The following is a 20,914-nucleotide window of genomic DNA, read 5'->3' as shown; positions in this document are numbered from 1 at the left end:
GTGAGGCAATTGGGGTTAAGTGACTTGCCCAGGGTCACACAGCTAGTAAGTGTTAAGTGTCTGAGGCCACATTTGAACTCAGGTACTCCTGACTCCAGGGCCAGTGCTCTATCCACTGCGCCACCTAGCTGCCCCCCCCCACCATTTCTTTCTATAGTTCTTTTTACAGATGAGGAAACTGAGGGAAAGAGGGTTAAGTGACTTGCCCAGGGTCACACAGCTAGTCAGTGTCTAAGGCCAGATTTAAACTCTGGAAGATGAGTCTCCCAGACTCTAGACCTAGTATTCTATCTACTGTGCCACCTAGCTGCTCGTAATGGAGATACTGTTGGCCTATGAGATGTGTGGCGTACAAAAAAATCCACATTGACTTTTCCCCTATATTCACCAGAAAATACCTCTGACCTCAGTTGAAGCCAAGAGAGGGGTCATTCATAGAATAGTCACAGTCTCATTAATAGCCACTAGATCAGGTACTTCTGGGAACTTACCATATAGAAGAGAAAATATTAAATGCCACCTCTGAATCCCTGGATGTCCAGCGTTCATTAACATAGCATTGAATTGTTTCAGATACAAGGTAGGATTTTCTGTTAATTAATTCATTAAGTTCAGCCAAGTAGTATACTGGAAAGAGGATCTGGATTTAAATATTGAAATTACTACTTATTATAGTTTTGACCTTGGACAAACTTCTCTTAATTTAAAAAATTCTTTAACTTCTCTCATCCTCAATTTCCTCCATTCTATATAGTGCATCTTTGGTCACTTTCTCCTTCTAGTCATTCATTGAAAAGGTATCAGTCACATTGTCCTATGGATAAGTTCATTGCCCTGGCACAGACTCAGGATGCCAGCTACTTTGCCCACTAGATATATACACTTAGGCTTAGCCCTTAAATGGGAAGATCACACAGTCTCAGAAAGAGAACTGGAGACAGGGAAATGGGAGGTCAGGCAGGTTGGAGAGGCTCTTCTCAGAGACAGACTTCATTTCCTGAAGACACCACGTAGATGCCCAGGCCTCTCTCCAGGGAGCCACAGGGGTCACCAGCAGAGAAGAAACTGACCCCAGAAGAAAATATAGGCCAGTGCAATGTGGAAGGAAAAAAGCATTTGCCAGACAGAGATCCAAGAGGGAAGTCACAATGTGGAGGAGTAACCTGGACACATTCCTTCACTGGCATTGTGAGCCAGTTTTGAAATATTTACCAGCACAACATTGACCGTATAGGCCCCCAGAGAGGCAGAAACTCATACGAACAGAGTATTGCTTGACTCCCTAGAAACCCTGAGCTCTTTCTCTTTGTAGAGTGGGTGTGTCTGTGTATGCCAGTGCAGCCCATCCATAAGAGTACTTAAGTTCCAATGGTTGTATAAGCAAGTCCCTAGGGAAGGTAGTGGCCCATTGGAGAGGAAATTAGAGTTATTTTGACTTTATAGGCTCCATCGGCTTCTTATTGTTGTTGTCATTGAGGAATTGAATAAGATTTATCCCATATTGGAAGAATTGAGAATTTGCATTGGAGCTCAGGGTCTTTAGAGTGACAGAAGCCAAATTCCAGGATTACCAGGAGAAATATTGGGTTTATTTGGATTATTGGGATTATTTGGAGGGGCTTGCATGACTGGACCCAGTCCAATGGAGTCTAAAGGTTTAATTATGGGTCACAGGTTACATATAAAATAACGGTGCCAGACTAGATATCTCCAAGATACCTCCTAGTTCTAAACTCTGCATTAGTTTATGATATAGACGTAGAAGTTTTCAGATCATTAACTGTACTTTCTGGACCCAAATAGCCATATCATTATACAGCAGGCTTCCCCACCCCCCCCCAGGTTTCCATTACAAGCACCCTTTTGAAAAATATCCTTGAAAAATCCTCCAAAGATGTTATGATGTGAACTCCTGTCTCAGAAAGGAAACAACATAACTGAGCCTACTTTAACATACACTCAGAGGCAGAGAAGTTAGTCCCTCCATCGGCTGCTTGATGAGCCATGAATATCCAAGGAACTCTTGAAGCTGCTGAGCGGCAGGCTCTAGGAGGGATATTGTTTTTGCAGAAATGTGAGTCCTTGGACTGGCTCCCTGGTGCTGGCTTTTCCATTTTGTCTTAGACGTGTTTCTATTTGTGTGTCTGGAGGCTGGAGCTGACCACACTGCTCAGTTTCATCTTGCATGATTTGTAGTGAAAAAAGGAAAAAAAAGATGGACCCCAGCCGATGTTGCTTTAAAAAAAAAAAAAGAAAAGAAAAAGTTGTTGGAAAACTCCATAGCTGACATCTTAGTCTCAGCTTCCCTGTGGAGACAAAGTTTCAGTATGTGCACAAACACGTATGTGAATGACTGTCCCTTGTAGTTGAAGAAGACACTGCTGACAGTGTTTGTACCCATGGAGACCATTACAGGGCTTGCTGTTTTTTCCACACTGAGCACACCTTATTTGAGGAACTTACTTTGGTTAGGAGCATTTAAGGTAGTGGCTGTATGTGTTTTCTTTGATGGGGGATAAGGGAATAGTAAGATTTTTTATACATCTGGCAGGTGGGTAAGGTGATGGGCCCAGGTGGAGCAAATGCAGATTTAGTGGGCTGTTGGAAAATGTTTGTGTTCTGAACTCTTCTCATGCCTATCTGCAAAACTACACCAGATTGTTGACCTCCAGGGCAAGCTGCCAGACCTCACTTCTTCGGTCTTGGCTTGTGAGCCAATTGTATTGAGGCTTTTTTCTTTGGAATCACAATTTTAGCCACTGGATTTAATTTAATTTTTGTATTTGGTACATGTATCCCAATAGCCCTGAGGTCCACAGCATGCTTTTGATAAATTGAATAAATAAATGCATAGAGAAGTATTCTTTGTGTCCAGAGATGTGGGTACTGGCAGGAGGTTTTCCCAGGCGTATGGATATGAATGAAGAGGCCATTGGGAGATCTGTGGTCTCTGTCCCACTGACTACACACTTCAATCTGTTACATGTTGGCTAAAAACACCACCCTTCAGCATGTGCTGTTGCTGTTTATTGCTCTGTTAAATTCGCAGTTAGCCTACAAGTCACATTGATTGCTGAATAGTTTCTGTACCATTACCACTTCTTATCTTCTCTGGCATTTTTAGACCAGATGGCACTTTAAGAGGTGGCCTTCCTGTCTGCAGAACAGAACTTTACCTAAATCATCTTATAAATCTGGGCATCTCTCCTAAAGGCCCCAAGATTTTTTAAAATTTTATTTATTTATTTATTTTTAGTGAGGCCATTGGGGTTAAGTGACTTGCCCAAGGTCACACAGCTAGTAAGTGTTAAATGTCTGAGGCCGGATTTGAACTCAGGTACTCCTGACTCCAGGGCCAGTGCTCTATCCACTGTGCCACCTAGCTGCCCCGACCCAAGACTTTTAATGGAAAGTTTTGGAGGATCAATTATTTCTTCTCTGAAAATGCCCCAGATTTCATCCTGATGAGGACACCCATTCATTCATTGACCATTTAGAATCCTAAAGGATTAAATTCACAGAAGACTCCTCTTGGCTTCAGGGGAACCTATTATGGGTCTTCCATCTTACAACTTAGTAACAGTATGCCAATTGGTCCCTTGACACAACTCACCCCTGAAAACTAAAGGATATTAAGAGAGACTTTGGCTTGGAACTAGAAACATATTGGGAGAGGGACAGATGGAAATATTCCCTGGGCACCTTTTTGGAGCCACTTTTCTTATCCACTAGGGTGGAAGTATAGTCTTTTGGGGGGGGGGCAATGAGAGTTAAGTGACTTGCCCAGAGTCACACAGCTATTAAGTGTCAAGTGTCTGAGGCCAAATTTGAATTCGGGTCCTCCTGAATCCAGTGCTAATGTTTTATCCACTGCCCAACCTAGCTGCCCCCAAGAATAGTCTTTATAGATGTATAATGGTGAGATATTGTAGTATGGTGGAAAGAATGCTGGATCTGGAATCAGGAGAGAATCCTGTTTAGTTGTGTAACTATAGGCAAACTACTTTACCTCCCTGAGATTCAGTTTCATGATCTATAAAATAGAGATAATAATAGTTGCATGACCTATCTCTGCTGTTCAGTCATTTCAGTTGTATCTGACTCTTTGTGATCCCATTCTGGTTTTCTTGACAGAGATGCTGGGGTGGTTTGCCTGATCCTTGTCCAGCTCATTTTGCAGATGAGGAACTGAAGTAAACAGGGTTAAGTGACTTGTTCAGAGTCACACAGCTAATAAGTTTCTGAGGCTGGATTTGAACTCATGAAGATGAGTCTTCCTGATTCCAAGCCCAGTGCTCTATCAACCTTAGTGCCCATTTCCCCCATCTTCTGGGATGGGTTGTCTCCTCTGCTAATTCAAAGTACTCACTTTCTAAGTATCACAAGTGTTGGCACCTGATGATGATTCATGGCACTACAAAGGATTTCTCTGCATGTTTCCAAAAGCCCTCATCTTTTTTGTGTAAAAAACAATCTGATGTGACTAAGATGTACCTTTTAAAGAGAATATCCAGTGAATAGGCTATACATGCAAAATAGAATGCAAACTCCTTGAGGATGGGGCATTTTAATCTTTGTATCCCTTGTACACAGTAGGTGAGTAGTGGTGGTAGTGTTGTTCACCCTTCATTTTTTTATTTTATTTTTTTAAGTGAGGCAATTGGGGTTAAGTGACTTGCCCAGGGTCACACAGCTAGTAAGTGTTAAGTGTCTGAGGTCGGATTTGAACTCAGGTACTCCTGACTCCAGGGCCAGTGCTCTATCTACTGAGCCACCTAGCTGCCCCATCCTTCATTTTTGAAGAGGACTGATTACATTACAGGTGATATCCTGACCTTTGAGTGAATTGGATTTAAGTAAGACAGAGTTGCACAAAGTCATTGGCCTCACTCTCTCTATCATCTTCCATTGAAGTCTAGTGACAGGACAAAGGTCAAGACAGTTGGTGATGGCCCAGGATGCGGTGGTTGACCTTGGCATCTCTGATGCCTGAGCCAAGTTCTAAGTGCTCCGCAGAGCCTGTTTCAGCTACCTTCATGGCCACTGGAACAAATTGTTCTCATCTATCCATTCCACCAGGAGAAGTTTTCATAAGCTTGGGTTACACATCTCCCTAACTCACTGACAGGTTTGATTCCTATTAGTTACCCTAAACCGGGTAAACCAACTGCTTAATAAATGATTGCTGAATCAAACTGATTTTTATTGAGCTAAGAACCTAGAAGCCCATCTTCTCTGGGATACCTTAAGCAGCCTTGTCAGAATTTTAAACACCTGAATTCAAGTCCTATCTCTGACATATTACAGGTTGTAAGAATCCTAAAAAAGTCACTTAACTTCTCAATGCCTCAGGCAACTCTCCAAGACTTAAGTTGCCAAATAATCAAAGGTCAGCCTTGGTAGAAGAAGCGTTTTTGTTTTTGTTTTTGTTTTTTTAAATAAACTAGGAATTTCCTTTACCTATGACAGATCTGGATGGGGGAAAATGTCAATTGAGTCTTTAACCAAGGCATTACTAGTTTACTCCAAGGTCCTTACTTTCACTGTGGGTTCCCCAGCCAAAGATCTCACCTGTGCCTATTTTTTGGTCCAATTAGGTTTCAAGTGAACCCTTTTGGATTTTTCTGCCTTTGTATTGTGGAATTAGTACTTAATTTTCACCTACTGCCATCTAGTCATTGCCCTTTTGTCATTCCTTCACCCAGAGTTGCCCCTCATAAGACAACCAATGGTACTACACTTCATTTTACAGATGAGCCAACTGAGGCAAAGAGCAATTATTCCATTTTTGTAATTTATGTAAAAGTTTGTGTCCCATTTCCACTCCTTACTATCGTTGTCACCTTGGCCATGTCTCTCTACACCTCCTCATCTGTAAAAACAAACAAACAAACAAAAAAGTAGATTAGGATCTTCGATCATGGCAAAAATCAAGGCCAGGGATCTTCGTGGGAAGAAGGAGGAGGAGCTACTTGAACAGTTAGATGATTTAAAGGTGGAACTTTCCCAATTGAGAGTGGCTAAGGTCGCTGGAGGAGCTGTATCCAAGCTAGCTAAGAGCCGAGTTGTCCGAAAATCTATTGCCTGAGTCCTGACTGTCATTAGCCAGACACAGAAAGAGAACCTCAGGAAATTCTATAAGGGCAAGAAATACACACCCCTGGACCTTAGGCCCAAGAAGACCTGTACCATGCACCACAGGCTTAATAAGCACGAGGAAAGCCTGAAGACCAAAAAACAGCAGAGGAAGGAATGCCTGTACCCTCTTCGGAAATTTGCTGTTAAGGCATAATTTGTAGAAGTGCTAAATAAAAATACAAATTGTTATAAAAAAAAGTAGATTAGGCTAAATAATCTCTAAGGCTCTTCCCAGACCTAACATTCTATGATTCTCAATCACTAGAAGAGCCTGGATTATTGCTCAGCATCATCAATTATTATCATCACTATGCACCTACTCTCAGCAGAGTATTGAGTTTAAATGAGGTGAGGTATCTGGTCCTCAGGGACCTAATATTCTAGCTGATTCCTAGCTTTTATATTCTCAGATGTTTGCTGCCTCTATTGAACCTCTATATGATAGCATCCTGGTCTCCAGATACCATTCATACATAGGTCAGATATACCCCAAAGTTCAAACTAGTATCAGATTCACAGTCTCTCAACTTTCCAACATAGGGTCCGCAGGACCCCTATGAAATATTCTGTAAACTAGCTCTTTTCATCTTATCCTTCAGAACAACTCTACAGCAGACTATCTCTGGAGCTGCTAGAGCCTTCCCCTCTAAGGTTACCTGTCACCTATTCTGTTTATGTCTCATATATAGCTATTTATTTACATGTTGCCAAATCTCTTAGAATGTAAGCATTCTTGAGGGCAGAGACTGTTTTTACCTTTCATAGGTGGTACAGTAGATAAAGTACTGCTCCTGGAATCAGGAGGACCTGAGTTCAAATCTAGCCTCAGACCCTTTCTGGCCTATGTGATGCTGGGCAAGTCACTTAACCCTATTTGCCTCAGTTTCCTCATCTGTAAAGTGAGCTAGGGAAGGAAATGACAAACCACTCTAGTATCTTTACCAAGACAACCCTAAATGGGGTCATGGAGAATCAGACATGACTGAAATCACTCAATTTTTTTTAATTCCCAGTGCTCAACATAGCACATGACATATAATAAACACTTAGTAAATGCAGGTTGGTTGATGATTAATTTCTTGATTCATATCTCTTCCCTCATAGCCCAGCCATGCCCAACATCCATGTCGCCAAATTGTGTGATCTAAATCTACTCGCTTATATGAAACAGGACAAAAGCAACTTCAAACTCTATTTCCAGGGCCATGGTTAGATGGAGAAAAAAAAGAGATTGAGGTAAAAAAAAATAAGTAAGACAGTAGTGGCTACACCCTCTATCTTAGTCTCCACATATTGTAATCAAAAGAAAAAAGTAGCCCAGAAAAAACAAATAAATAAATGAAGAGAAATGGCTCTCGAATTTAGCTTTTCCCATTCCTATTGTCCCCATCTGCCCTGAAGTTGTCTCATTTCTCTCTTCCCTGTATTCTTGTAAATGTCTGTACCACTCATTTGACATTTATCCTATACTGTCCTCTGTCATGAGTGTATCTTTCATCTGTGTGTTCTTCTCCCCAATGGAATCTTAAAATATCTTAAGGGCAGGAGCCATTATGCCTTCTATTTCTTTGTATCCCCCCACATTTCTTGCCCATAAAAATCATAAAATCATGTATTTGAGCTAGAAGCGACCTTAGAGGTCACAGTCCAACCATCTCTTTTTCAGATGAGGAAACTGAGGACCAGAGAGTTAAAGTAACAAGGTACTTTTAAGTGCTTCCTAAATATATTAAAGTGATAGCTCTAACCATTTCCCAGCTTTTCCTCCTCCCTTATGCTTCTCCCCCACCCCCAAGAAAACGGATCCGACCCTTAGAAAAACTCACCTTTTCTTTTGTTCACGGCAGCATTGCACAAGCATTTCAGACCTATGCAAGAAATCCCAGAAAATGTCTCATCAGAGCTTTTATTTCCAGCCTATAAACAAGTTTTTTTGTTTTGTTTTGGTTTGGTTTTTCATGGTTTTTTAAGGCAAGAAGAAGAATCTATTTGCAGGAGGAATTGTGGTTTTTATGGGGAAAAAAGTCAAATAAAAATAAAAACAGACGAGTGAAATGAGCCGAGCTTTGCCTCTCTCCTCTTTTCTTTTCCCCACCCACTCTACCCCCTCCCTCCCTCCTCACTTTCTGTTTTCTTTTTCATGCCAACAACTAAAAGACTATAATTTTAAAACTGAACTGGCTTTTCCAAAGCCATAAGGAATGTACATCTGCACGTGGATTTTTCCATAAGAAAATTGTCCTCGTCTCTTGGCTCTTCGAGGCCAGAAACAATGAGAACGAGCGATCAGATGAGCCTACCCATCTCCCTGACTCTTATTTGAATTTGTCTGAGGGACTTGGAATGGGGTAATTGCAAATGGCTTTTGTTTCCTTCTGTCAGGCTGCTGTTTGATGAGGTTTGTGCTCCATTCGTTCCAATGGTTTTTATGGTTTCTTTTGTTGTTTAGTGAAAGACTTTGAAAGTCAGAGTTCTGTGTTCATGAACTCTTTTGCTGTTCCTGTTGAATGTCTCAATGGAACTTGCTCCTCTATGTCCCCTCTGTCACTTTTCTATAATTCTAGTCCTTGGCAAACCTGGGCCAATGGAATGACAGGTGAACCCCTGACCTTTCATCTCCACTATTCAAGCAGGCCCTTCCTGACTAAGATTTGGAAGCCAAGGGGACATCTTTCAAAGGACAGAATAAGATTTCAAATATATGACTTCAGTCCCCAGAATAGTTAAGAAGATAGTAAACTATCCTCAGGACAGTTTAGAAGAGAGTGGGAAAAACTGAAATAGTGTTTCTCAATTCTTTTGAATACCTCCTGGATCACTGCCTTATTATAGGGCTTCCACAGCTCAGTGAAATTCTGAGCTATGCTGTATACAGTTATTCAAGACAGACAGGTCATACTGGAGAGTTCTGACAAATGGCAATCCACCAGAGAAGGAAATGGCAAACCACTTCAGTATCAGTGCCAAGAAAACCCCATAGACAGTATTATGGTCCATGGGGTCGCAGAGAGTAGGAAGTGACTGAACCACTCAAGTACAACTCTTTTGAGTCTATGATATACCCAAGAACTTGTCATGGTGCCCTAGGGAATGGTGACCCATGTCCCTCCATCATCTATCCATCCATACTTATAGCCTCTTTCCATCCTTCACCACAATTGACAGCAACAACATCCATTTTATCTGCCTTAGCTGTCAGGGGATCCAGCGGTGGGAGGTAAAGGAAGTGCCAAAGGGAATCTGGAATGTCATAACACTTCATGATATGTTCACAATACACCAAAGAATCCTGACACACTGGCTGGCAAACAGTGGTTCTTTAGAAGAGTCAGGGTCTTGAAGCCCTACAATCACTCCTCTTCAAGGGTTTTTTGATCTCAGCCATTTCTACTTTTTTCCCCACTTATGGTCAATAGGAATAATCTTTATGATTTAAGTCTCTATTTTATATCTGTACAGTTTCTCTTCTAAGCATGTCTGTAAACACCTGGATGACTTAGACTTCTGAATACCCTTAGCATCCTACTTAGCACAGTTCTAGTTACTAAATATTTGAAGAACTGGATAGACAAAGCTTTCATTAAGCACTTCCAGTGTGCCTGGCACTGGGCCAAGCCTGGGCATACAAATACAAGCAGACAGCCCTTACCCTCAAGGAACTTACATTGTAAATGAGATAATACAGAAAGTTCAAATGGAAAATGGAGGAGATGGGGGAACTCATCAAATAAGAGAGCAGCATGGGTGGAGGTATTTATAAGCCTACTTGTGAAGATATGGAAGAATGCAAAGAAAGTTGAGCCAAAATTGATTTAAATTTTTCCTGTTCACTCATAAGATAATCTTTATATCAGAACTCTGAAGAAGCATGACGTCTTTTTTCCCCTATTTTTGGAAGTGAATTCTTTTTTTTATGCCAAAGTCTTTCCCTGTTATACCATCCCCTACTAATGAACCTTTCCTTGTAACAAAGCAAAACAATTAAGTAAAACTGACATGAGGCAAACATATATGGCACTCCTCATCCGTAGGGATATGTGTTTCATTCTCTGAGCTGAGCCAAAATGATTCCTTTCCATTGATGTGAGTTTGACTACCCTTTTTAGTGTTCTTGTCAAGTCAAGAAGTATTTACTTAAAAGCTACCATGTGCTAGACTGTTAACTTAACATTAATGTAGGTTTTGCATATTTGAGACTTTTGTTTCTACTTTCTTCCTTCTGTATCACTTTATATAAGGTTTCATGTTCAGTGTTTCTTATGGTACAGTAATATTACATCATAGACAGTTTGTTCAACCATTCCTCAAGCAATAGGCAGCCACTTTCTTTCCTTGTTATTAATATCATAAAGAATGCTACAAGAAATAATTTGTTATATTTAGTACTTTCCTTTCTGTCCTTTACTTCTTTGGGTTATGTTCCTAGTACTGGGCTTTGTAGAAAAGGTCAAAAAGTGTCTCATGATTTTTCTCAAAAATTCCAAATGTTTAAAATAATAATTAGACTACTTCAGAACTCAACCAATAGAGTGTTAGTATTTTCCTTTGAATAGACTATTCATAGCGACCATTTCCATCTTTTCTCATCTTAGCCAATTTGAGGGATTGCTTTCATTTATATTTTCTTTTTCTCCTTCTCCTTCTCCTCCTCCTTCTTCTCCTCCTTCCCCTTCTTCTTCTCCTCCTCCTCCTCTTCTTCTTCTCCTCCTTCTCCTCCTCCTCCTCTTCTTCTTCTCCTCCTTCTCCTCCTCCTCCTCCTCTTCTCCTCCTTCTCCTCCTCCTCTTCTTCCTCCTCCTCCTTCTCTTCCTCCTCCTCCTCCTCCTCCTCCTCCTCCTCCTCTTCTTCTTCTTCTTCTTCTTCTTCTTCTTCTTCTTCTTCTTCTTCTTCTTCTTCTTCTTCTTCTTCTCCTTCTCCTTTTCCTTCTTTCTCCTTCTCCTTCTCCTTCTCCTTCTCCTTCTCCTTCTCCTTCTCCTTCTCCTTCTCCTTCTCCTTCTCCTTCTCCTTCTCCTCCTCTTCTTCTCTTTCTCCTCCTCTTCCTCTTCCTCCTGATTCTCCTCTCCCTCCTCCTCCTGATTCTCCTCATCCTCCTGCTCCTTCCTCTCCTCCTTTTTCTTATTTTTCTTTTTTGTAGCATTTTCACATGGTTATTGACTTACATATCTTTTGCTAAAACTATTTCTTCAAATCTTTTAACCTCTTATTTATTGATAATGGCTCTTGAGCTTAAATATTTGCATAAATTTCTTCTATATCTTGGATTATACTTTTATCAGAAATATTTAAAGCAAAGATTTTCCCCCAGTTGATAATTCTTCTCATTCTAACTGGATTGACTTTGTTCATGCAACAACTTTTGTTGTTTGAAAAAATGTAATTTTAAAGCACCTCTATCTGCTGTTTTTTTAAAATTAGATCCTTCTTATGAATCAGTCAGGAGAGCAGGATGGGGCAATAACATGAATTCAGGCCTCACCAAAAGTAAGTAACTATCTTCTTATTCATTAGGAAGAATAGATTTTTTTTCTGGGATTGGGAAATGCAATAATAAAATTTGGAGTAAAAAAAGAAATAAAGTTAAATGAGTTGAAAATTTGTTCTCCTATTGTAAAAGCAAAATTAATTACAAACATAGAGGTTGTTAGTAATATCCAACCCCAAGAGAGAGGTTTTCTATTTAGTCATTTCATAGTTACATTTAGGTTTAGAAAAAGGAGTGAGGGAATAGAGGTTCTAGAGAGAAGATGGAGGAAATCTGTATCCTTGACCTGTCCCCTGAAGGGATGTTATCCTGTGGGAAAATATGGACCTTTTTGCTCTGGGGCAAGAGAAAAGTGAAACAGGCAAACCCTTGAGCAGAAATATTCTACTCCACTGGTCATTAGGCTATTGTAGGTATCATGGTGTCTTCCCATCTGTTGGTATATGGATAAGGGTAGAGTGGCTCCCCTAAATGAATTATTCCAAATTAAATTGGTTGTAAAGCCAGATCTCCCTACTGATTATGGTTCTACTACTAGAATAATTAATTACCTATGAAAATGATAGGGATAAATACTATACTTATAATTTCACTGGTATAGGGAATTCCCACATGAGAGAACTCCCTCTACCAGTGCAGGTTGGTATCTTCTCTGCAACTTATAGAATTATGACCCTTAGAGAATTATCTGGGACACTGAAAAGTTAAGTGACTTGCTGAAGGTCATGCATCCAATATGTGTCAGTGGCAGGAATAAAACCCAGGTTTTTCTGGCTTTGAGGTCAGCTCTCTATTCACAATACTGCAGTATCAAACTCAAATACAAACAAGGGCTACATAAGGATCCCTGCTGGCAGCATATTAACTTAGAAAACTGCATATTGACATTATCTCTGTTCTATTGTATTTTTACTTATTTTTGTCAAATATTTCCCAATTATATGTAGTGTTGTGGTGGCATGTTTGATACCTCTACACTACATTAAACTGCCTCTCACCTTTGAGAAAGAACAATATTCTTTAGTAAAACCATCCTCCTAGAGGGTAGGTAGCCAATGAGATCTCCCCCTTTGCCCTTGTGGACTTAATCTAATTAAACTGTTTTTCTTTCCTCCTTGTTACAGGTCCACCCATTGGAGGAGCACAAAACATGAATAAGAATACTGAACAGCAACGGCCCCAACCAGGTAACCAACTGTGATTAATAAGTAAAAGCTCATTGATGCATGTTTGTCATTGCTTCAGCATAGTCAGCTGTTATGGAGGTAAACTATATTCTGCATTATAGCTGTGTGACCCTGGACAAGTCAGCTAACCCTGTTTGCCTCTGTTTCCTCATCTGTAAAATGAGCTGGAGAAGGAAATGGCACATATAGAGTATACACTATAGTGCATATACTATATATGTATATATATGTATATACATACACATATGTATGTATGTATATATATATATACACACACACATATATATATATATATATATATTTACATCCTCCCTTTTCCATAGAACAGCCTTTCAAGTATTTGAAAATAGCTGTTGTGTTTCATCCTTTCCACCACCACCATCTCAAGCTTTTTTTTTTCCCAACACAATTTATTTGTTTCAGTGGGAGGAAATTGTGAATGCTGTTCTAATATCTAAATAAAGAACAAGAGAAAATAAACATCAATTCCAATTTCAATAAGAAGGGTTTGAGTTTAAAAAATAAAAAGATTTTACTGATTGTAAGAATTGTGAGACACTAGAAAGAGCCATTAAGGCACTTTGGAGGATCTCTTAGTTAAGAAAAATTAGAACCAGATGCCAGAAATGATCTAGTTCTACTACTGCAAAAAGGTAGGGAGGAAGAGGTAAAGTGGCCTGTAGTACTCTCTTCTAACCCCAGAGTTTAATAACTGATAGTTCAAGTTTGTTGTTGTTTTGTTTTTTGTTTTTAAACTACAACCATCCTGGTGCAGTTAGGTGGCACAGTGGATAGAGCACTGGCCCTGGATTCTGGAGGACCTGAGTTAAAAAAGCCTCAGACACTTGACACTTACTAGCTGTGTGACCCTGGGCAAGTGACTTAACCCCAACTGCCTCACCAAAACAACAACAACAACAACAACAACAAAAACCTACAACCATCCTATAAGCCCACATGTTTTTGTACTACTAGAAAAAGAATGTTCCTAATTTATATACAAATGCAATTTGCCATATTCAATTAATCCTAACTTTCCAACATTTTGGGGATCTTTCACAATTGATTAAAAATGTATATGTTAAATATAGGGAAACTCAAAAAGAATGGGCTGATAAAGCTGAGATCCAAACAGTGGCTAATGTTGATGTTAGCAAATGTTCTATCTTCAATTTTGCCAGATGTTAGAATTGGAAGGGACATTGGGATTCAAACCATTTATTTTATACATTAGGAAACTAAGGTCCAGCAAAATTAAGCTGGCTAGTGGCAAAGATGGAATTTGAAACTAGATTTCTTGACTCCTGTGATTTTTCCAAAACATCAGAGGAATAAAGAGAAATCCATAACACTGTTATTACTAAATCTGAATCATTAATGACCAGAAATTATTAAGATTTTCTAAATCCAGTTAATGAGAAAACTTTCCATTGACTAATATTGTTATTATAAGACATTAAATCCATACATTACAGGACATACAACTTGATTAACTCATATTAATACTATGACGACAAAGAAGAAGACCACTACCATCACCACCACCACTACTACAAGACATTAGACAGACTTTTCTATCAAAAGTCAGCATTAACCAAAGCTGAAAGTTACAAAGTTAAGTCTGAGGTAGTGGTATCCTTCATGGTATCTATGGCTAGTGCACAAAGCATAACTGACCTTTGTCTAGAAATCTGAGGTCTGCAGAGGAAAGTAGAAAAAGAACTTCAGATCAAGCTTTCCTGTGAGAGTATAATAACACTGTAAACCTACAGAGTCTTAAGTTCATGTTTGTAAACTAAAAACCAAAACAACTGAAGCAAACATTCTTTGGTTTTCTTTGCTTAGATCCCTATCAGATATTGGGTCCGACCAGCAGTCGCCTAGCAAACCCAGGTGAGTTACCTTAGACCTGGCCTGAGTCCCTTCTTTCCATCCAAAGCTCAGAAGAAACAGTGGGCTTCTTGTCCTCTATCCAAATACATCCAACCAACCTGCACAGTAATACATTGACCTCAACTTGTTCTTATCATGGATGGGGTGGGGGGGCAGGGAGAAGCAGGGAGGGAAGGGTCAAAAGAAGGAAAGGGAGACAGGGACAAAGGGTTGAGGGGAGAGGGAAGAGTCGAGGACTTGGAAGAACCAAGGCCTCTTCATGAGTTAGTAATATGCTTTAGGTGAAGCTGCTTAGGCAGAAACAAACAGCACAGTTAAGTACATCTGCCACTGAATTTCTGAATAGTAAGAAGCAGTCAAAATGAGATTTCCACTAGGAAAAAAAGGGAAAAGAAATCAAACAGTACTGGCTTTTCAATTATCTCCACTAATGTGGACAGGTAATAATTAAAAATTAAAACAATAAAAAAAACCCTCGATTTGGTCTTAGAATGGAGAAGCACCTGCAAAAAACGTTTGCCTGAAAAGTTCTTTCTGAATCAATCCCTTCCTAATTTGACTCATTTTAAATGCAACAGGGGAGCTTGTCATTTAAAACAACACTTGGGGTTCCTTTCAAAACATGAAGAATTGTTTTTAGTGACAAAATTTTTTGTTAATTTATCTGTTTTGTAAATTCACATTGCTGAATGTCAACTTTTCTTCAAGGGGTAACAAAAGAAAGTTGCTATATATGTATGTATGTATGTATGCATGTGTGTATATACATATATATGGTGTTTGGTTTGGGGGGTTATAAGAGACATTCATCTTTATAAATTATTTTTTGCTTAGGAAAATATTAAAATTAATTTTCATTATTCAAATATGTCTGAGATTGGAAAAAAGTTTCAGAGTCACTAGGTGCCAGGGCTAGAATGGGGAGCCAGTTTGGGATTAATAACGTACTGCAGATTATCCACAAAACAGGTGATCTGTACACAGATAATAGGGAATTAACTCTTTTGCTACATTATCTTTTCCTGAAGTTTGAATTTTGAAAACAAATGTTAGAGATTCTCCTTCCTTTATTTCTCCCCCTGCCTCCTACTACCACATTCCCCCCCACCCCCACCCAAAATAGGCCCACTTAGAGTGTGGGCCTTGAGGAACACATGTGCCCAGAATGCAGGCCTTTGGGCACAAGACATGGATGGTGTTCTTGCCCCTTACAGATTCTCATTTTATACGTACTAGCTGTGTGACCCTGGGCAAGTCACTTAACTCCCATTGCCCCACAAAAAAAAGAAAGAGATTCTCATTTTGGTCATGTGTACTATCTGAATTATTGTAAAGCTCCTAAGAGAGAAATCTGACTGCTAGGAACAAAGAAAGTGTTATTTACTACTAAATCTCTCAGATTTCCATTTCTGATCCCAGGGTCTTCATTTATCTGCTTCTTTGGTTTTCTGTTCTTTCTGCCTTCTCTGCCCTGGATTTCTACGATAATGCTAGTTACCAGGGTGGGAAATGGCTAATAGTGTCTGCCCATCCTACCCTACTTCCCAGTCTAAAAGCTCTTTGATCCTTGGCTAACACACACACTTTCCAAATATGCACTTGTGGTTCGTGTCTTTGACATAATAATTATTAATACTGCCAGGATGAACTGAATTCCCATACTGAGCTACAAGAACGTCTGGCATTTCTGCTTATTGGGCCTATTGAGATATTTAGAACAAATTCCAGTGAAATCAGGCCATACTGTTTTCTCTCTCTTTGCTTAGTCCCATGTCTTCTTACTCTAGTGGGCAAGATAACACCAACTTTTTCTAGTGTTATTCTTTTTGTTTCTGCCATGGGTCTTAACAACCTGTTAATCAGGAACGTTGAATGGCCCTTAGTTTCAAGGTTCTGTATTAGGCATTCTTCCTCCAACTTGTAAATTTGCCTTCCTGCCACCCCCATTCCTTAGCCAGCTCTCCATGTGGGAAGATAGTGTGTGAATATTAGTTTCTAAGTATAGGGAGAATAGGTAGACAGTAGTAAGTTCAGGTAATATTAGGTTTCAAGAGGGGGCAGCTAGGTGGTGCAGTGGATAAAGCACTGGCCCAGGATTCAGGAGGACCTGAGTTCAAATCCTGTCTCAGACACTTGACACTTACTAGCTGTGAGACCCTGGGCAAGTCAATTAACCCTCATTGCCCCACAAAAACAATATTAGGTTTCAAGAAATGTTGAAGAGGGCATTTGCAAAGTTTGTATACAAAAGGGCTTGTCAGCCTGACAAGAGTCCTACACCTGGATTGGTTTTTATAACTAAAAATCTTTTCATGAACAAGATCAATCCATCTAGAATTAAGAAGAGGAGCTTTAAATAGGGAAAAATAATTGTTTGGCATAAATAAAATCAATCTAGCTAGCATAAGTAAAGGAGCTATCCCTGGAAGGAAAAAAAAATCTTTGCCTTCTCCATGAGAGACATTTTTCTTTGGAAAAATGTAAAATTATATTTTTGACCAGCCAGTTCAAGTTGAAGGGTAGGATTTATCTTTTCTTCCTTATTCACAATACCTAGCCTGAACCCAGTGGTTGTTACCGAGAGGAGTATCAAAGAACACCAAGGTGGACATGCTATAGTGAGACAGATGTCTTTGCCTTGGGTGTTGCCTTAATTCTAGGAAAAAGCTTCTAGGCTCCATACCTTAGAGAATTACAAATCTTTTCATAGATTACCATTCTGGTGAGCTGGTCATTCACAAAGTCATCTACAACAGTTGGTTTTGCTGACCCAGGATACTTGAGGGGAAGGTAATAAAAAATAGAGATGATCCCAACCATACTGGTTAATCAGATAACCATCTGATTAACTGAGATCAGTAGGAGATCAGTGTTAGGAAATAAGATTGTGCGATTAGTCATATTCATTTTTTCTGCTTCTGAATACTGGCCCTTGTCTGGTATGACTGATTTAAAATTTTTTTTTTAATACATTAAGATGTCCAGAAGACTTGAGTCATGTGGTGTTGAAAAAAATACATATTTTTTAAAAATCATTAAGGAGATAGTTTAGGATCCCTCTCCCAAAAATTGCTTCATATCATTTTAAAATTGCATTTACTGATTAGTATGCTTTTGCATTAGTATGCTTTTAAAGAGCAAAAACTGTTTCATTTTTGGTTTTGTAGCTACAGAGATTAGCATAGTGCCTGATGGTACATATTAGTCTCTTAATTGGTGCTTATTGAATTGAATTGAATTCTTTGCTGGACGGAAAACCATCATAATCAAACACAGGCAAACAACTAGGTAGTTCCTAGAGGAAGCAGAAAATACTCAAAGAATGTCATGTTTCATAAGGCTGCAGTTCCGACTTTTATAGAGAAAGATGTCATTTCCTCCTCTGTTTTGTTCACTTCCTTTAGGGAGCGGACAAATCCAGCTGTGGCAATTCCTCCTTGAGCTGCTCTCGGATAGCTCCAACGCCAGTTGCATTACCTGGGAGGGGACCAATGGGGAATTCAAAATGACGGACCCCGATGAAGTGGCCAGGCGCTGGGGGGAGCGGAAGAGCAAACCCAACATGAATTATGACAAGCTGAGCCGGGCCCTCCGATACTACTATGATAAAAACATTATGACCAAAGTGCATGGCAAAAGGTATGCCTACAAATTTGACTTCCATGGCATTGCCCAAGCTCTTCAGCCCCACCCAACTGAATCACCCATGTACAAGTATCCTTCTGATATCTCCTATATGCCTTCCTACCACACTCATCAACAGAAGGTGAACTTTGTCCCTCCTCACCCATCCTCCATGCCTGTCTCTTCCTCCAGCTTCTTTGGAGCAGCATCACAATACTGGACCTCCCCAACTGGTGGCATTTACCCCAACCCCAATGTCCCCCGTCATCCCAATACCCATGTCCCCTCACACTTAGGTAGTTACTACTAGGAGTGTATCTTCAACGGCCTTTTAGCTGCATATACATGCATTCCTCATCCTTGCTTGGATACTTTGGACTTTAAAGGCTGACTGATCTTGAAGACAAAAAGCAAACTGGATGTTCTTTCCTACTGGATGGAACCTTTTTAGGTGTTCTTTAAAAAAAGTTGGTAACTTTTGCTTCCTCTATCTAAAATGGAGATGTAGATGTTTCTATTGGCCAGTATTCCAGTGTGGATTCTCAGTCTCTTATCATCTTTAAAGAGCTCAACATTCAGATTCCTGGAACGGTTCTAACATATATTTTATGAAATAAGCGATTACAATCCCTTTTTATTTTATAACCCAAGATGGTTTATTATAGACACAGGTCCCATCAAGGACCTCATGAAAATCAGTATGAATGGGGATCATGGACTCATTTCTCACTAAACCAGTGTGATTGGTTTGGGACTTTAGGGGAAGGGGGTGGGGTAGGAAGCATCCAAGTTATGCTAGAAGAATCTGATGAAGAGAACCCGACACCATTGCTAATTTGACAAGTGGATGGCAACTGGAACATTGGCTGAAAAGCTAGTGAAGTTTTCACCCAACTGGAATCTTTTTTTTTAAGCACGTATGCATGTGTGAGTGAGTGTGTCATGTCGAAGAAGTCAAGGGCATTGCAAAGTCCCGTTTCACTGTGCAATGCACATTAGGCAAGTCATTTTCTCTGGGATCTGAATCAGGAGAATTTTAAGCAAACATAGACATTCCTGAAACTTATAAAGGTAAATGAGTAATTAATTTTTTTTTAAATGGTTGACAGTAGGTCCCAGAACTTGGAAGAGTTATAGGGATTTCGAAACATAAACAGATTCGCAAGCGCTGTGCGTTTGTCAGAGCATCATTCCAGGATCAACAAATCAGAAGGCAACTTACTGTATAAATTATGCAGAGTTATTTTCCTATATCTCACAGTATTAAAAAAGTTAATAAAAATTAAAAATAAGAAGAAAACGAGTTGACCTCGGTCACAAATGCAGTTTTTACTATCAAATTGGTTATTGTGTTTTTTTAAATGTAATTTGTACATCTTTTATCAATCTGTACATTTGGGCTATTGCTTTGTACTTTTTAGCTAGGTTAAAAAAAGGAGAGCAATATAGTTTTCCTATGACTGGAAGAAAAAAAAAAAGATGAGCATTCCTTCAAAGTGATGCACTGGTGCCATTATTTAACAAAAGAAAACAAGGAAGTAAAACTAATCTGTTTAAATCATTAGTGCTTGGATGACATTAATAAATAGCAGTCTTGCAATAATCACAACTATGAAAGCAAACAAACAGTTTCTTGTGCATATGAGGCTTTTCCTGTTCTATTATGCAATGTATTTTTTGGATATCAAAATATATATAATTTTGCAGGTAATCTTTGTCCTTTTTTAACTGTATTAGTGTTATGCTGACAATTGTCATAAGATTATGTTGTAAAATAATGTGACTAAATAAATTGTGCCTTCTCTTGAAACAGAAGTTTCCTCTTTCTTCTCTGCTTCCCTGGGAATTTCAAAAGACTCTCTTGGGGGCCATGTTATATGTCCTTTCACACTCAGGAATGTTCAGAATGAGCCTATAGCAGAATGGTACCGAGGTATAGATTCCCCTTGGATGCCTGTCCCCTTTCAGGCCTAGAAGAACCCAACACCACCACCTCCCTAAGTCAAAGAATCAATGCCTCTTTTCCATGTCACTCTTCGCCATGAAGGTCAATCCAAGTAATTGAGAACTAAGATGGTGAGCAATGATGGTTCTCTTCCTTATGAGGACACACTTTGTTGCATGTATACATGACCCATCTTCCATGGAGACTCTTCCAATTAGCCCTTATGTACAAGGGCAGCACAACATGGGCAGAGTATGTGTTTAGAAGCTTCTCTAGTTATGTGCTGAGTTATCTATGATCTCTTGCCCAGATTCCATTGGGATCAATGGTTCATAGAGTACCTCTGGCCAAAGTAGAGGGAGGGAGGGGATAGTCGATGACCATGGTATTAAGCAATAATGAAATCACAAAGATAGAACCATAAGAGACATTAGAGACCATGTAACCCAAATCCTTCATTAAGCAAATGACAAAACTGAGGCTCAGAGAGATGGGGGTAATTTGCTTAGGGTCATGCAGCTATTAAATATCAGAAGCCACATTTGAACCTAACTCTTCCTGCCTCCAAGTCTAGTAAGTACTCTCTCCACAAAGTCATGCTGTTTTTTAATTCTTTAAGTATCTGAAGGTATTTCAATGTAGGTACT

At 39.5% G+C, this 20,914-nt stretch overlaps 1 protein-coding gene and 1 pseudogene across 4 annotated transcripts in view; both read left to right on the top strand.

Annotated features, from left to right (window-relative positions):
• The window catches only part of FLI1 (Fli-1 proto-oncogene, ETS transcription factor), a 163,161-nt gene extending 143,042 nt beyond the window's left edge, over positions 1-20,119 (top strand). For all 4 annotated transcript variants that reach the window (XM_043997204.1, XM_043997205.1, XM_043997203.1 and 1 more), the window contains exons 6-9: positions 11,552-11,617; positions 12,743-12,805; positions 14,651-14,698; positions 18,103-20,119. In XM_043997204.1, the coding sequence (XP_043853139.1) occupies positions 11,552-11,617; positions 12,743-12,805; positions 14,651-14,698; positions 18,103-18,632 (707 nt within the window). In that variant the 3' untranslated portion in view covers positions 18,633-20,119. The remainder of the gene's footprint in view (positions 1-11,551; positions 11,618-12,742; positions 12,806-14,650; positions 14,699-18,102) is intronic.
• On the top strand, positions 5,921-6,336 carry LOC122750472 (annotated as a pseudogene).
• Positions 20,120-20,914: the final 795 nt, after the last annotated feature.

The sequence above is a fragment of the Dromiciops gliroides genome, chromosome 3, assembly GCF_019393635.1.
Source record: "Dromiciops gliroides isolate mDroGli1 chromosome 3, mDroGli1.pri, whole genome shotgun sequence".
NCBI lineage: Eukaryota > Metazoa > Chordata > Mammalia > Microbiotheria > Microbiotheriidae > Dromiciops > Dromiciops gliroides.
This window is presented reverse-complemented; position numbering and strand designations above follow the sequence as displayed.